Source organism: Giraffa tippelskirchi, chromosome 6 (assembly GCF_054371585.1).
Source record: "Giraffa tippelskirchi isolate mGirTip1 chromosome 6, T2T-mGirTip1v1.2.pri, whole genome shotgun sequence".
NCBI classification, from domain to species: Eukaryota; Metazoa; Chordata; class Mammalia; order Artiodactyla; family Giraffidae; genus Giraffa; species Giraffa tippelskirchi.
Genome location: NC_137280.1, coordinates 7,804,504 through 7,821,146, shown reverse-complemented (window position 1 = coordinate 7,821,146; position 16,643 = coordinate 7,804,504). Strand labels below are relative to the sequence as shown.

The following is a 16,643-nucleotide window of genomic DNA, read 5'->3' as shown; positions in this document are numbered from 1 at the left end:
ATAACTTCATTTGTATCATTTTTTTCAGATTTGATGTATAAGCAATAATTATGATATGGGTCTTTTTTTTGCCTGACATTTCACTTAATGTGATACTGTCTAGGGCCATCCATGTGGCTGCATATGGCATTATTTATTCTTTCTTATGGCTGGATAATATTCCATTGTCAGTCAGTCACTTAGTTGCTCAGTCATGTCCCACCAGGCTCCTCTGTCCATGGAATTCTCTAGGCAAGAATACTGGAGTGGGTTGCCATGCCCTTCTCCAGGGGATCTTCCCAACTCATGGAGAACCCCTGGTTCAATCCAGGATAGAACTCGCATTGCAAGGAGATTCTTTACTGTCTGAGCCACCAGGGAAGCTCTGCCAACATGTTTACTTAATGGTAAATATGCATTTAGAGAAATTAACCCAAATTCTGGTTCTTGATACTTTGTATTCTATAGCAATATATTCTGGATATTTTAGATTGTCAGATTGTGTTATAATATAGTTTAATAAATCACAGCTGACTTATTGCTAAATTATACATATTTCTACCAAGGTTATTTAGTTAAAATTTTTAAATCTTAAAAAAAAAATATATGTTGCAGACTTACAGAAAGCTAGAAAAATAATAGTACATAGTATGGAGAATTCCCATAGGGTAGGCTCTTTACCCACATTCTGTAAATATTGATATTTTGCAAAGTAGCTTTCTCTCTCCAAATAAATAAATAATTTTTTCAGAACCTTTTAAGGTAATTGTGGACATGGTGCTCTTCAACTCCTGCGTATTTAAATGTGAATTTCCTTAAAAAAATAAAAAGAGCATTCACTTATATAATTATAGTAAGTTATAAAATCAGAAATTAACATTGATATAATACTGTTATCTAATCTTTTGACTTAATTCATGATTTTTTAATATTTATTTTTTATTGATTTATTTGTCTGTGCTGGGTCTGAGGACGCAGCACACAGGACCTTTAGTTGCACATGAGGGATCTGGGTCCCTGACCAGTTATCAAATCCCGGCTCTCTGTGCAGAGTCTTAGCCATTGGACCGCTAGGAATGTCCCGAGTTAATTCATGTTTGCCCAATTATTTCAGTGAAAAAAGAAAATCAGATCCAGAAGTCAATTAAAAATTATTCTAAAAATTTTAATATATTTAATATATTATATGATATATAAGTATAATAAATATAAATATATTTAATGTTATTAAGATTATAAAAAATATATAAAAATTATATATTGCATTTGGTTATCATGTTTCTTTAGTCTTCCTTAACCTGAAATTTAGTCTTTGTCTTTTATTGCCTTGACAGTTTTGAAGAATACAGGTAAGATATTTTGTAGAACGCTCCTTGTTTGGGTTTGTCTGATGCTCTCTCGTGATTAGATTCAGGTTATACGTCTTTGGCAAGTATGCTGCAGGAGTGGTGTTCTCTTCCTCTCACTGCACCATAGCTCATTTACTTTTAACAAACTTACATCCTAGTAATGAAAGGAGTGTTTTTCTTTAGTGTTACTTAGTCTAGCTTTTAAATTTACTGTAAAGAACCACTAGCATTAAGAGCTATAATAAGTTTCAAATTTATGATATGCTCCTCCTTCCCTGCTGTTCTTGAGCCTGCTTTCCCCGGACATGTGCAAAAACCCTCAGGGAATGTTTGCCCTTGGCCAGGCACATAGATGACCCTGTCTTGTGAACTTCAAATGGAAAACAATTCCAGGCCAATACAAACTAATTTTGAAACATGTGCTTCATAATTCAGTCTCTGCAGTCCCCCAAATTTTATAGAGTGTTTCCAAATACTTGAGCTGTTTAAAATCACTTATGATTCATCACTAATTATTAGAGAAATACACATCAAAACTACAGTGAGGTACCGCTTCACACCAGTCAGAGTGGCCATTATCAAAAAGACTACAAATAATAGTTGCTGGAGAGGGTGTGGAGACAAAGGGACCCTCATGCACTGTTAGTGGGAATGGAAACTGGTACAGCCACTGTGGAAAAGAGTGTGGGAGGCTCCTCGAAAAACTAAAACCGGAGTTGCCATATGACCAAGCGGTTCTACTCTTGGGCATGTATCTAGGTAGAATAGCAGCACTGTTTACCATAGCCAAGACATGGGAGCAGCCTGAACGTCCACTGACGGAGGGATGGATACAGAAGATGCGAGATATGCATATGTCTAGACCTGGAGATTATCATGCTAAGGGAAGTAAGTCAGAAAGACAAAGAGAAAGACCATATGATGCCATTTACATGTGGCGAGTCTAAAATAGGATACAAATGAAACTATCTACAAAGCAGAAATGGACTCACAGACATGGAGGACAGACTTGTGCTTATCAAAGGGCAGGGGCTTGGGGAGGGGAGGACTGGGAGGTTGGGACTAGCAGATGTGAACTCTTAGCTCCAGCAGGGATCCCCAGCGCCCCCAGCCCCTGGGCCGCGGACGGTACTGGTCTGTGGCCTGTCAGGAACTGGGCCACGCTGCAGGAGGTGAGGGGCGGCAGAGTGAGCACAGCTCCGTCTGTATTTGCAGCTGCTCCCCGTCGCTCACCTTATTGCCTGAATTCCACTTCTTGTCAGATCAGCAGCAGCATAATAAATGTAATACACCCGAAACATCCGGCACTGCGCACCACCTCACCGCCCCCGCTCCGGTGTGTGGAAAACTTGTCTTCCACGAAATGAGTCCCTGGTACCAAAAAGGATGGGGACCGCTGATGTATACGATAGATACACAGGGCACTACTATATAGCACAAGGGACTATATTCGATATTCTGTCAGTAAACCATGATGGAAAAGAATATGAGACGTTCCATCAATAAGCCATGATGGAGTAGAATATGAAAAAGAATGTGTATATGTATGACCAAGGCACTTTGCTGTACGGTGGAAGTTAACACAATGTTGCAAATCAACTGTATTTCAATAAAATAAATCATTTATGATGTAATTTTCATTTGTACTTTGGTAGCGCTATGTGGAGCCTTAGATTTTTAGGATTCATTTCCTTTTTGTACACAAACAAGCTTTGGCAATCTGTACTTCAGTTAATTTGCTTTGGTTGTATTTTCTTCTCTTACCTAGCCAATCAAAAATCCCCCAGCAGGGAAGAAATATGTTAGATGCCCTTGTAATTGTCTCCTCATTTGTAAGGACACATCACGACGAATAGGATGTCCAAGACCCAATTGGTAAGACATAAAGATTCCTCTATTCATTCGTTTATTCATTTGACAAGTACTTATTAAAGATTCATTATGTGGCAGGCTTTTTGTTCTAAACAGAGTCTTTATCCTCAAAGTAATTATAAGACATACTGTATTTTTTCTTTGTTAAAGGAGTGATACTGCTTAGTTTGAAATTAATGGCTACAGGTATTCATAAACTAATATTCTTGAATGAACAATTCAAGTTATCTTAATGTTATATAACTACTTAATGCACTGTAATAAATCAATGACTCATTATATTTGATTAAAAATAACCAATTAGTTTATCCTTGAATCTTGGACATACCTCATCTTAATTTGGAAGTGTTTTAGTAATCATTGTGCACTTTGCCGCGTGTTAACACACTAGTCTTTGCTAAGTAAGAGTGAGTGAGTGAGTGAAGTCGCTCAGTTGTGTCTGACTCTTTGCGACCCCGTGGACTGTACCCACCAGGCTCCTCCGTCCATGGGATTTTCCAGGCAAGGATACTGGAGTGGGTTGCCATTTCCTTCTCCTGGAGATCTTCCTGACCCAGGGATTGAACCCAGGTCCCCCGCATTGTAGGCAGACGCTTTAACATCTGAGCCACCAGGGAAGTCCTTGCTAACTATAATCTATGCAATAAATCCTATAGTTATTTGCCCCTGCCAAATGCCATATGGACTGCCCAAACAGGAGTATATCAAAACCTTAACTGTATTTTTTTCCCTGTGATTTCTGTCTTTTTGAATGTTAGTCAGTTGAAACCCTATCTAACGATAACTTGGGAAACAGAAAGGAAAGGAGCCTACCATTTTCTTTTCTGTCCAACTGTTATTAAATAGATATTAAGGAGTACCAGCCTACCCAGAAAATTTTGATTTGACTCAGCACTTTGGTATCTTCATGGCACCCATATAAATGTTAATGTAGAATATTTTAACTTCTTTAGTCTTTAATCAAACTCAAGTTGTCTTCCTAGATAAGATAAGACAAAGTAAGATGAGGAATGATAAGATTTGAAATTATTTGGAGCAGTTAAATGGTTACTAAGGTGATTTGATTAGGTCCAATTCCATCTTGTTTTGTTACTTTTAAAATATTGACCGTTGCTATTTTCTATGATTTTGGCCCTAAAAGCTGAAACAATTCACTTAATTTATAAAGCAAGTGTATCTTATTTGCAGTGCTGTATCGCATGTTTGGGCCCTGTTGGAGGTTTTGCCCTCTCTCCATTTGTGGGATAATGAGGCTTTCCCTTTCTCTTTCCACAGTAGACGCATAATTAACCTTGGCCCAGTAATGCTTATTTCTGAAGAGCAGCCCGCTCAACCTGCATTGCCCGTCCAACCAGAAGGTACAAGGGTCGTGTGTGGGCACTGTGGAAACACATTCCTGGTATGTAACAAGACGTTTGTCAGAGATATCAGTCTGTTCAATGTGGGTCATGATCACAGATTTGACCACTGCTTGTAGTCTTATAGTTTGGTCCAAGTGCAAATTGACCAAAGGATTGAAATAAAGCCTTTTTTAAACAAAGATAGTTAATCAGAACTGCAGTTAATTATATACTGCATTATTTGTAAATTACATAGCAGGTGCATCCTTTGACTCATTCATTTGCAAAAGGGCCTCTCTGGATAGACCAATAATAAACACGCACCTTGTCCTCTAGGCAGAGCAACTTGGGTATCTTGAACAACTGAATCTACCTCCTACCCTCACCTCCTTAGTAGAGCACAAAAGGTACAGCCTCATGCAGTGGCCTTGCTTGATTCTAGATTCATCGTTCCAGATTCAAGAAATATTCTTATTATAATTTATCAAAATCTTTCTGATTTTTAAATATGAAGCTTGGAGTTAAGGGAATAAACTCAGTTCATTTCAGTTCAGTCTCTCAGTCCAACTCTTTGCAACCCCATGGACTGCAGCATGCCAGGCTTCCCTGTCCATAACCAGCACCCAGAGCTTGCTCAAACTCATGTCCGTTGAGTCAGTGATGCCATCTAACCATCTCATCCTCTGTCATGCCCTTTTCCTCCTGCCTTCAATCTTTCCCAGCATCAGGGTCTTTTCCAATGAGTCAGTTCTTCACACTGGGTGGCCAAAGTATTGGAGTTTCAGCTTCAGCATCAGTCCCTCCAATGAGTATTCAGTACTGATTTCCTTTAGGATTGACTGGTTTGATCTCCATGCAGTCCAAGGGACTCTCAAGAATCTTCTCCAACACTACAGTTCAAAAGCATCAATTGTTCAGAGCTCAGCCTTCTTATGATCCAACTTTCACCTCCGTACATAACTACTGGAAAAACCATAGCTTTGACTATATGGACCTTTATCAGTAAAGTAATGTTTCTGCTTTTTAATATGCTATCTAGGTTTCTCATAGCTTTTCTTCCAAGGAACTAATGTCTTTTAATTTCATGGCTACACTTACCATCTTCAGTGCTTTTGGAGCCCAAGAAAATAAAATCTGTCCTGTTTCCATTGTTTCCAAATCTATTTGCCATGAAGTGATGGGACCGGATGCCATGATCTTTTTTTGAATGTTGAGTTTTAAGCCAGCTTTTTCACTCTCCTCTTTCACTTTCATCAAGAGGCTCTTTAGTTCCTCTTCACTTTCTGCCATAAGGGTGGTGTCATCTACATATCTGAGGTTACTGATATTTCTCCCGGCAATCTTGATTCCAGCTTGTGCTTAATCCAGCCCTACATTTTGCATGATGTACTCTGCATATATGTTAAATAAATAGAGTGACAATATACAGCCTTGATGTATTTCTCTCCCCATTTTAAACCAGTCTGTTGTTCCATGTCCAGTTCTAACTATTGCTTCTTGACCTGCATACAGGTTTCATAGGAGGCAGGTAAGATGCTCTGGTATTCCCATCTCTTTAATAATTTTGCACAGTTTGTTGTGATCTACACAGTTAAAGACTTTAGTGTAGTCAATGAAGTAGAAGTAGATGTTTTTCTGGGATTCTCTTGCTTTTTCTATGATCCAATGAATGTTGGCAATTTGATCTCTGGTTCTTCTGCCTTTTCTAAATCCAGCTTGAACATCTGTAAATTCTTGGTACACTTACTGTTGAAGCCTATCTTGGAGAATTTTGAGCATTACTTTACTAGCATGTGAAATGAGTGCAATTGTGTGGTAGTTTGAACATTCTTTGTACCAGACATTGGGTTTCATGCTTGGGAAACAGGAAGGTGCAGTCTCTGCCCTCATGGGATTTTCCAATAATAGCAGGAGAAAGACAGTTAAAGCAAGAATTATGTGAAATCTATTTAGGCTACAGCAGGGAAATACAGAATGTTCTCAGTGTATATACAGAAACATCTAGGCTAGATGAAGTAACATTATCCTAAGAGTAATGGAAAGCTAAAGCAGAGATTTATAATTAAAATGTATTTGTGGATGTTATGTATATAATTGATTGCATATGGAAAAGTCTGAAGAAACATAAGATATTTAGGCTTTACTATTCAGAAACATGATGACAGTGGTTATGAATAACATAAAGAATTTGAGAGAGAATTGGCCAAACTGATATTAGGATAGATAAGGGAATGAGAAAAATAAAATTAAAGACAACTGTTACAAGCTTTATATTTAATTTTTGGAATCATCTAGAAATGAATTCTAGAGAATGATCTAAGTTAAGAGGTTAGATAGATGTATGTGACATGACTTTATACATTTATGCGTAAAAAATTTGGGGTTTAAATATTTTCCCCTCCGAAGAAAATCACTAAGTTGTATGTAAGCCAGAAATGAACTTGTAGCTTACTTAACATTCAGTGCAAGCACGTGAATCTTATTAGCATGGTAATTATGATTTAAAAATTTTATGTCTTTGGCAGGAAAGGGTGTTTTGGATGAACACCCATGGTATTTAAAGAGACTAATGATAGATGCTGGGGGTTACAGAGAATAAACTCCCCATTCTCACTTGAGAACTTCACCTCATCCTTATTATTATGCCAATCCAAGTAATCTTAGATTCTCTGTATTAGTCTTTGTCCTTCAAACTTTTAACTAATAGGATAATTCATCTACTTATTCCATACCTTGTTTCAGCCTTGGTTTACAAGGCCCCTAAGCAACTGAGACAAGTTACAAAGTCCAGTAGCTTTGAAAAATAAAACATGCAAAATCAAGGAGATGAAAAATAGGGCAGAAATATGATGAAGTCATATATAAGAATATAAGTATGCTTAATATTCAGTCCTCTGCAGCTGTTAAAATTTGACTGAATTTTAGTGATGAGCCTTCTATGGTTAATGAAAAGAGGAAAACATGATCTATTACAAGATATTTGTGATGTTTTCTGAAAAATTCACAGCTGTTACTGGAATACTGAGACCTAAGAGAAAATCATTCCCATGGATTAAAAGTATAATGGATTGTGTCCTCAATGATATTTTTCATTTATAACAAATAATATAATACGATGTAATATAATATCACTGCCATAATGCTAAAATTATATTTACTAGAAATTCACACTGTTCACAGTATTCATTTAACAGCCTGTCTGGAACCGTGGATAGTGTTGAGAAAAGCTAAATATAAGCAGAAAGCAGTTTCCTCACATTAGCTCTCAGTTCAGTTCAGTCTCAGTTGTGTCGGACTCTCCACGACACCATGGACCGCAGCACGCCAGGCCTCCCTGTCCATCACCGTCTCCCGGAGTTTACTCAGACTCATGCCCATTGAGTCAGTGATGCCATCCAACCATCTCATCCTCTGTCGTCCCCTTCTCCTCCCAGCTTCAATCTTTCCCAGCATCAGGGTCTTTTCAAATGAGTCAGCTCTTTGCATCAGGTGGCCCTTAGTTCTACTCGTACCATATTTGTTTCATTTATTTACCTTGTACATTTTCTACATAAACAGAATAATTGTATTTTAGTATTGAGTCTAAATATTCATATATTTTAAAAAGCTAGTCATTAATATTCAGAGAAAAAACAACTTTGGAGATACATGAAATATGTTTTTGTTTTCTGGCAGTGGACTGAGACATAAAGCTGAATAAAATGACCCCAATTATGACATGACATTCAGTTTTCATTGTAAAGCAAACCTAGATTGCATCAGAAAATTGGGAAAACCTTGGGAACTATTTCAGAGAGGAAGCCTGACCTTTATTTTAAGGGAGGGGGAGATGAGTTGGAGGGGGAAAGCTCATATAAACAAGAAAAGGTTGATGGCTTCTGTTGTGATCCCTGAGAACATTTGAACTAAAAGAAACAGCTTATCAGATTGGATAGTTTTCAGTTGTTTTTCTTTTCAACCTCTCTTCTTATTTATTTTACAGTGGATGGAATTGAGGTTCAACACTCTGGCAAAATGCCCACACTGCAAAAAAATGTAAGTTCTGTACCACTGGAAATACTACTGGGAAATATTTGAGAACAATTTAAACAGTTCAGAATTTTCACTGAAGTCAGTTTTGATTTCAAGATATAGTTCAGGATGTATGCATGGTTACTTGTTTATGCTTTTCAAAACTAAAAAAAAAAAAAATCTTTGAACTGATCTTTGACATCTGTGAACTGATTAATATATTCCATTTTGCAATTAAAATGATTGGACTTAACCTATTCTCTAAAGGTAAATCAATTTCTAAGGAGGTGGAAATTACAAAAACTAACTGTAACCTAGTAAGGATTTTCAAATGTTCTAAGTGGTTATGATTTATTTTAAATAATCTAAAATTTATATTTTTAAAGTGGGCTGTAATCTAGGAGAAAGCCAAATTTTGGGGGGTTAATAATTAGGTAGCTGGATGGTAACGTTTTTATGATTATTTCTCTCTCTTAACTGTTCAATTTCTCTGTGTTCCTAAATGGTGTACCTAGGAAAAATAACAAAAGGCAATATAAAAATGGGGGAAAGTAGAAGATGTTTTGATTAAAGACATTTTATGCCATCTGTGTTGAGAGTCCCCAAGTCACCCTAAGAGTTTTTGACATTTTAGGAGGACTAGTAGGAATTAGTATACAGTTGTACTCACAGCTTTGTGGTGAACGTATGCAAAGTAAAATCAGCGAAAGAAAAAAGCACATGGGCAAAATCTGGAGGAAACCAGGAGCAAGCTTTCAAGAGTCCTCTCCCAGTGGAGTCACACAGGATTTATTCCTCCATCAGTAAACTGTTACAAAACATGTGAAATGTTTTGGGGGGCTTCCCCCTTGGCTCAGCAGTAAAGAATCTGCCTGCAGTGCAGGAGATGTGGGTTGTATCCCTGGGTCGGGAAGATCCCCTGAGGAGGAAATGGTAACCCACTCCAGTATTCTTGCCTGGAGAATTCCATGGACAGAAGAGCCTGGTGGGCTACATACACTCCGTGAGGTCTTATAGAGTCGGGCACGATTAAGCATACACACATGTGAAATGTTTTTGACCAGAGAAGCTTACTAGAGACTCAGTGTCCAAGGTATGATTGGAGCTGGTCACATAGGCACCTGTTGCATAGCACATATCACAATTCTATACTCCCAGAAGGAAAGCAGGTATTCGACATAAACCATAGTTTACTTTGTACAAGCAGTTTAGGCATAGCAAACCACTCATTGGTAAGGGACTAGTTAGAACTTTTTTTAAAATCTGAGTTCCCAGGAGTCAGCCAGCTTGTCTAAGGATAGCAATCGTAGGCCAGCTATATTAACTGCTTTCTGCACAACATCTATTTTGCTAATAAAATTTCAATTCAGAAATTACTGTTTTCCACTTACATGTGTGGAAAGTAAGCAAAGGAAATTAAACTGGAATGTTTTGGTAATTCAATATTTAAAATGAAAAATATGAACTCATAGTTAAATTTTTGTGATCCTTTGAATGAAGTAAATACTGTATCTATTTTGAGAGTAAAGTAATTCTAAGAATGGCTTATAGGAGAAAAGAATTTTAAAATGTCTGAGAAGCAGAACATATGTAACAAGATATCTCCTTTTATTTGGCTTGCTATGATTCCAGCTAAATATAATCCTATGACAATAACGTCTCTACAGCATATTTCTAGCTTCAAAGGAATAGATATTTCATTTTTTATTTAGTTGTGAAATTAATTATCTGAATGTTTAACTTAGCTGAATCTAGGACAAGTCTGCACATGGTGAAGCAAAGTGGATAATCCCAGATAAATGCACAGAAAATGGGTATTTCAGGGACATACCAAACACACATGTGTATGAATAATCCATATTTCTGTATGTTACCCATATTTTCCCCAAAATGAAGACAATTAAACTGCATCTTCATCAGAAGGATTAAATTGGATTTAAAAAAATCTTTTAGAAAATAAAAAATGGAGACTTCTTGTGATTAGCAGATTGTGTGCTAAGCACGGTGATCGTTCCTTTGTATGCACAAATATTAGCTGTGATCTTTACAAGTCCTGGATAGAGGAATTATTATCCTCATTTTATAAATGAGGAACTGTTAGAAAGGATAATGATTTTGCTGAAGTGATTTGCTTGGTTGGTTTATTATTTTAGAATAATGGCAATATTTTGCTAATAAGAAAGAAGTATTGAATGTTTAGATATTCTACCACAAGACTGTGTTTTAGTGTAAGAAGAATTTGTATCTCAAGGAACAATTTGCCTAGAAATTCACTTGAAATAAATCAGCTTAAATGTCATTCTTAGAGGAATGTGTATAGAATTGGAATCACATGCTGAACACAAGAGGAGGACTTAGGACATTCATTACTTATTTGAGGAAAGATCATGTTATCACATGAACACTCATGAGTCAAATCTAGATTTCTCTTCTCTTTGAAGATTTTTCTTAACAAAATGATGAGTCATCTGTTGAAGTAAGATTCTGAGATTTTTATTTTTTAAACTCAAATAGCAAATATCCTAAAATTACTTTTTGTTATAGAAATTACTAAATCATTGCTATGGAACTAGCATTATTTTTTTTTTTTTTTTTTTTTTTGGAACTAGCATTATTTTTATATCTCACAAAACAAGTCGGGGGAATACCTTCCCCCAGGGCTCCAGAGACCATAAAACATTTTTGAATCTCACCATTTCTTATTCATGCAATCACTGAGGCTATTACAGCTAATGGTGAGGTTTCTTTTTCGATTAGGCAACTTGTGGCTAATGCTGGACAGGAGTTGTAGTCCTAGCATTCTGAAATGACAACCTGGAGCATTTTTCCATGAAAATGTTTTAATGGATTTACGATTAGTGACATGATGACTTAATCCATGATAATTATCAATGAATGTCATTCCTTCTACATCACTGAGGTACTTTTCTGTGGATCTTTCTGCCATTTTTAACAAGAGCTATTTAAAACTTCTTATTCTCATAAGCTGGGGCTTCCCTGGTGCCTCAGAGGTAAAGAATCTGCCTGCTAGTGCAGGAGACAAGGGTTCGATCCCTGATCAGAAATATCCCCTGGAGAAGGAAATGGCAACTCACTCCAGTGTTCTTGCCTGGGAAATCCCATGGATGAAGGAGCCTGGCAGGCTACCGTCTGCAGGGTTGCAAAGGACTTAAAGACGACTTAGCAACTAAACAACAACAAATTCTCACAAATTGTCATTTTACTTTTCTGTTTAGTGCTTTCTTTTATAATTATTCATTAATTCAACAGTCCTGTGCTGGGTACTATCTGCTAAAATAAAGATATAACCTTGCCTTCAAAGGACTTTGTCTTGTGGGTGTGTGGAAGAGAACAGACAATTACAATAAAGTTGTATGATAAAATGCTTTGGAAGGTAATACCTAGCATGTTCTCCTCTGAAGCGATCCTAATCCAGACTTGAGGGAAAGGGAATATGAAAGGAAGCTTCCAGGAAAGAGGAATATTAAAAGGTGACTGGTGATGCAGTATACTTAAAGTGAAGAAAGGGAAGAATCGACAACCCAGAATTCTCTATCCAGCAAGACTCTAGTTCAGATTTGACAGAGAAGTCAAAAGCTTTCCAGACAAGCAAAAGTTAAGAGAATTCAGCCCATCAAACCAGCTCTACAACAAATGCTAAAGCAACTTTTCTAGGCAGGAAACACAAGAGAAGGAAAAGACCTACAAAAAATAAACCCAAAATAATTAAGAAAATTGCACCATACATATTGATAATTACCTTAAATGTAAATGGCTTAAATGCACTAACCAAGGGCTTCCCCAGTGGCTCAGTGGAAAAGAATCCGCCTGCAGTGCAGGAGCCATAGGAGACACCGGTTCGATCCCTGAGTCGGGAAGATCCCCTGGAGGAGAGCATGGCAACCCATGCTCCAGTATTCTTGCCTGGAGAATCTCCATCGACAGAGGATCCTGGCGGGCTACAGTCCATTGGGTCACAAAGAGTTGGACATGACTGAAGCAACTGAGCACCCACGCACTGACCCGCTGGGTAGATGAAAACGTGCACGCATGCACTTCCACTCAGCACATCACTCAACTTAGCCCCCCAAATTGTATATGAAAGAAAGTGAAAGGGAAGTCGCTCAGTCGTGTCCGACTCTTTGCGACCCCGTGGACTGTAGCCTACCAGGCTCCTCCGTCCGTGGGATTCTCCAGGCAAGAATACTGGAGTGGTTTGCCATTTCCTTCTCCAGGGGATCTTCCCGACCCAGGGATCGAACCCGGGTCTCCCGCATTGGAGGCAGACGCTTTAACCTCTGAGCCACCAGGGAAGTCCAAATTGTGTGTAAACATTTTAAAATTTTATTTATTTTAATGGAAGGATAATGACTTTACAGTATTGTGGTGTTTTCGCCATACTTCATCATGAATCAGCCACAGGTATCCATGTGTCCCCCCATCCTGAGCCCTGCTCACAGCTCCCTCCCCACCCCATCCCTCTGGGCTGTCCCAGAGCACTGGTTTTGGGTGCCCTGCTTCATGCATCAAACTTGCACTGGTCATCTGATTTACATGTGGTAATGTGCGTGTTTCAGTGCTATTGGATTAATCATGTTTGCATGATGGCTTGCAGTTGTAATTATCTTTTATTTTTTGTTTGGCTATTGATTGTGAAAATGGATAAATATCTTTTACTGTAGTGATTATGTAACTATTATTCATTTTAATATGTTGAATTAAATAACAATTATATATCACTATATATGTATCTAATTGTATTTAAGAATTACATATCACTAATTATATATCACAGAAAATAATAGAATTATATATCACTACCATTTAATATAAAAACCTGTAATCACTCTTTAAAATCCAGATGTACGTTAGAATTATCTTGGAATTTTCTGAAAAATACAAATGCCCAGGTATTGTTACTTTCTCAAAAACTCCAGATGTGATTATAATGAGCAAATTAGCTGGCATATGGAGAAGTCAATGGCACCCCACTCCAGTACTCTTGCCTGGAAAATCCCATGGACGGAGGAGCCTGGTGGGCTGCAGTCCATGGGGTCGCTAAGAGTCGGACACGACTGAGCGACTTCACTTTCCCTTTTCACTTTCCTGCATTGGAGAAGGAAATGGCAACCCACTCCAGTGTTCTTGCCTTGAGAATCCCAGGGACAGGGGAGCCTGGTGGGCTGCCTTCTATGGGGTCGCACAGAGTCGGACACGACTAAAGCGACTTAGCAGCAGCAGCAGCAGCAGCAGCTGGCATATTGAGTGCAGCACTTTAACAGCATCATCTTTTAGGATTTGAAATAGCTCCACTGGTATTTCATCTCCTCCACTAGCTTGATTTGTAGTAATGCTTTTGAAGGCCCACTTGACTTCACACCCCAGGATGTCTGGCTCTAGGTGAGTGATCACACCGTCATGGTTATCCGAGTCATTAAGACCTTTTTTGAACAGTTCTTCTACGTATTTTTAATCTCTTCTGTTTCTGTTAGGTCCACACTGTTTCTGTCTTTTATTGTGTCCTTCTTTGCATGAACTGTTCCCTTGGTATCTCTAATTTTCTTGCAGAGGTTCGTAGTCTTTCCCATTCTATTGTTTTTTGTTTCTTTGCATTGCTCACTTAAGAGGGTTTTCTTATCTCTCCTTGCTCTTCTTTGGAACTCAGCATTCAGATGGATATATCTTTCCTTTTCTCCTTTGCCTTTCACTTCTCTTCTTTTCTCAGTTATTTGCAAGGCCTCCTCAGACAGCCATTTTGTCTGTTGCATTTCTTTTTCTTGGGGTGGTTTTGATCCCTGTCTCCCGTACCATGTTACGAACCTCTGTCCATAGTTCTTCAAGCACTCTGTCTATCCGACCTTATCCCTTGAATCTGTTTGTCACTTCCACTGTATAATGTTAAGAGACTTGATTTAGGTTATACTTGAATAGCCTAGTGGTTTTCCCTACTTTCTTCACTTTGTCTGAATTTTGCAATAAGGAGTTCATGATTTGAGCCACAGTCAGCTCCTGGACTTGCTTTTGCTGACTCTGTAGAGCTTCTCCATCTTTGGCTGCAAAGAATATAATATAATCAATCTGATTTCAGTATTGACACACAAATGAATATAAATAAGACAGGAAATATGAATATCAGTGGATTGTATTACTGTCAATACATTGGTTATAATATTGTATAAATGGTACCATTGGGGGGAACTAGGCAGAGAACAAATGAGATCTCTCTATATAGTTTCTTATAACTGCTTCTGAGTCTACATTTGTCTAAAACAAACAAAATTATTAATTCACCCAAACAATAAGCAGGCAGGTTTTTAAAAACATAATGAAACTTCTAGAAATTAAAAGTTACAGAAGGGAAAATACAGTAGAACAAGCTAAACAGCAGATCAGATTAATTTGACAGTTGAAGCTGTGGTTTGGAAGACAGAATTAAGTAAATTACGTAGAATCCATCAGAGAGAAATATAAAAATAAAATTAAAGGAAATATGTGTAAGAACATCTGATATATTTCTAATTTAGGAGGAAAAACTAGAGAGTGGGATAGAGATGTTTTGAAGAGATAATCCCTAACGATTTTCAGAGATCTGATAGATATGATCCCGTAGATTCAAAAAGCACAATGAAATCCAAGCAGAATAAACAAATGAGTTACAGTGAAATTGCAGACAACTAAGATAAATAGAAGATATTAAAAGCAGAGACAGAAAAGGCAGATTTTTAGTGTGAAAAAGATAGCAGTTCTGGCAGCAAGCCTCTCAATAGCAACAAGGGAAGCCAAAAAGTTTAAAAATAGTTCAATGTTCTAAGAGAAATCAACTGTCAAACTGTTGTTGTAGACCTATCTAAACCATCACAGGCTAATGAAGTTTAAAAAAAGATATTTGCAAATGCAGATCTAACTAACCAGTCAGAACTATTTTCCCAACCCAGGGACTGAGCCCAGGTCTCTCACATTGCAGGTGGATTCTTTACCAGCTGTGCCACCAGGGAAACGCCAACTCACTGGCAGTAAAAACCAAAATAGAGTGGTTACCATTCTGATACCCTCGCTAAAGAAGCTGATGAAAGATGAACTTCGGGAAAATATCCTTGAAGAAGTTTCTGCGCTGCAAGAGTAAAGAAAGTATAAACCAAGAAATGCTAAACATTCGTCAGAAGCGCTGAATGTAAAATAGCAAACGAGTAACCACGGAGCTTCCCTGGAGGTCCAGTGGTTAAGAATCCACCTGCCAGTGCTGGGGACACGGGTTTGATCCCTGATCTGGGGACGAAGATCCCACCTGAGTGAGTGAGTGAGTGAAGTGGCTCAGTTGTGTCCGACCCTTTGCGACCCTATGGTCTGTAGCCCGCCAGGCTCCTCAGTCCATGGGATTTTCCAGGCAAGGATGGTGGAGTGGGTTGCCATTTCCTTCTTCACATGCCGGGAGGCAAATAAGCCGAGCGCTAACAGTACTGAGCCTGTGCTCTGGAGGCCGTGAGCCCCAGCCTCTGAGGCCACGCAGGGCATATGCTGAAGCCCACACGCCCGGGAGACTGTTCTCCACCACGGGGGAAGCCAGGCAGTGAGAAGTTTGCACAGCGCAGCCAGAGCGTAGATCCGGCTCACTGCGACTAGAGACAGCCTGCCTGTGTGCAGCAGCGAAGACCTAGCACAGCCAAAATGAATAAATTAAAGAAAACAATAACAGGGGCTTCCCTGGTGGCTCACTGTCAGTTGCAGGAGACTTGGGTTCGATCCCTGGTCGGGGACAATCCCACCTGCCATGGAGCAACTAAGCCCATGTGCTGTAAGGACTGAAGCCCGGATCCCCTGGAGCCCCTGCTCTGTAACGGGCCAGGCCCCCGCAGGGAGAAGCCTGCACCCTGCAACTGGTGAGTGGCCCCCCACTTGGCCACAGCTGGAGAAAAAGCCCACACACCAACAAAGACCCAGCGCAGCCAAAATAAATAAATAATGAAAATTTTCATTTTTATTTAATAAATTTAATTTATTAATTTAATAATTTTAATAGATTTAATTAATTCAATAAATTTAAATTATTTAATAAAAAGAAATAATAAAATTGTAAAAAAACAATAACAGGAAT

General features: G+C 38.4%; 1 protein-coding gene across 1 annotated transcript in view; it reads left to right on the top strand.

The window, feature by feature from the left end:
- The window catches only part of PIP4P2 (phosphatidylinositol-4,5-bisphosphate 4-phosphatase 2), a 49,283-nt gene that overhangs the window by 28,130 nt on the left and 4,510 nt on the right, over positions 1-16,643 (top strand). Inside the window, exons 3-5 of the mRNA XM_081496862.1 lie at positions 3,097-3,203; positions 4,476-4,599; positions 8,523-8,575. Coding sequence (XP_081352988.1) covers positions 3,097-3,203; positions 4,476-4,599; positions 8,523-8,575 — 284 coding nt within the window. The remainder of the gene's footprint in view (positions 1-3,096; positions 3,204-4,475; positions 4,600-8,522; positions 8,576-16,643) is intronic.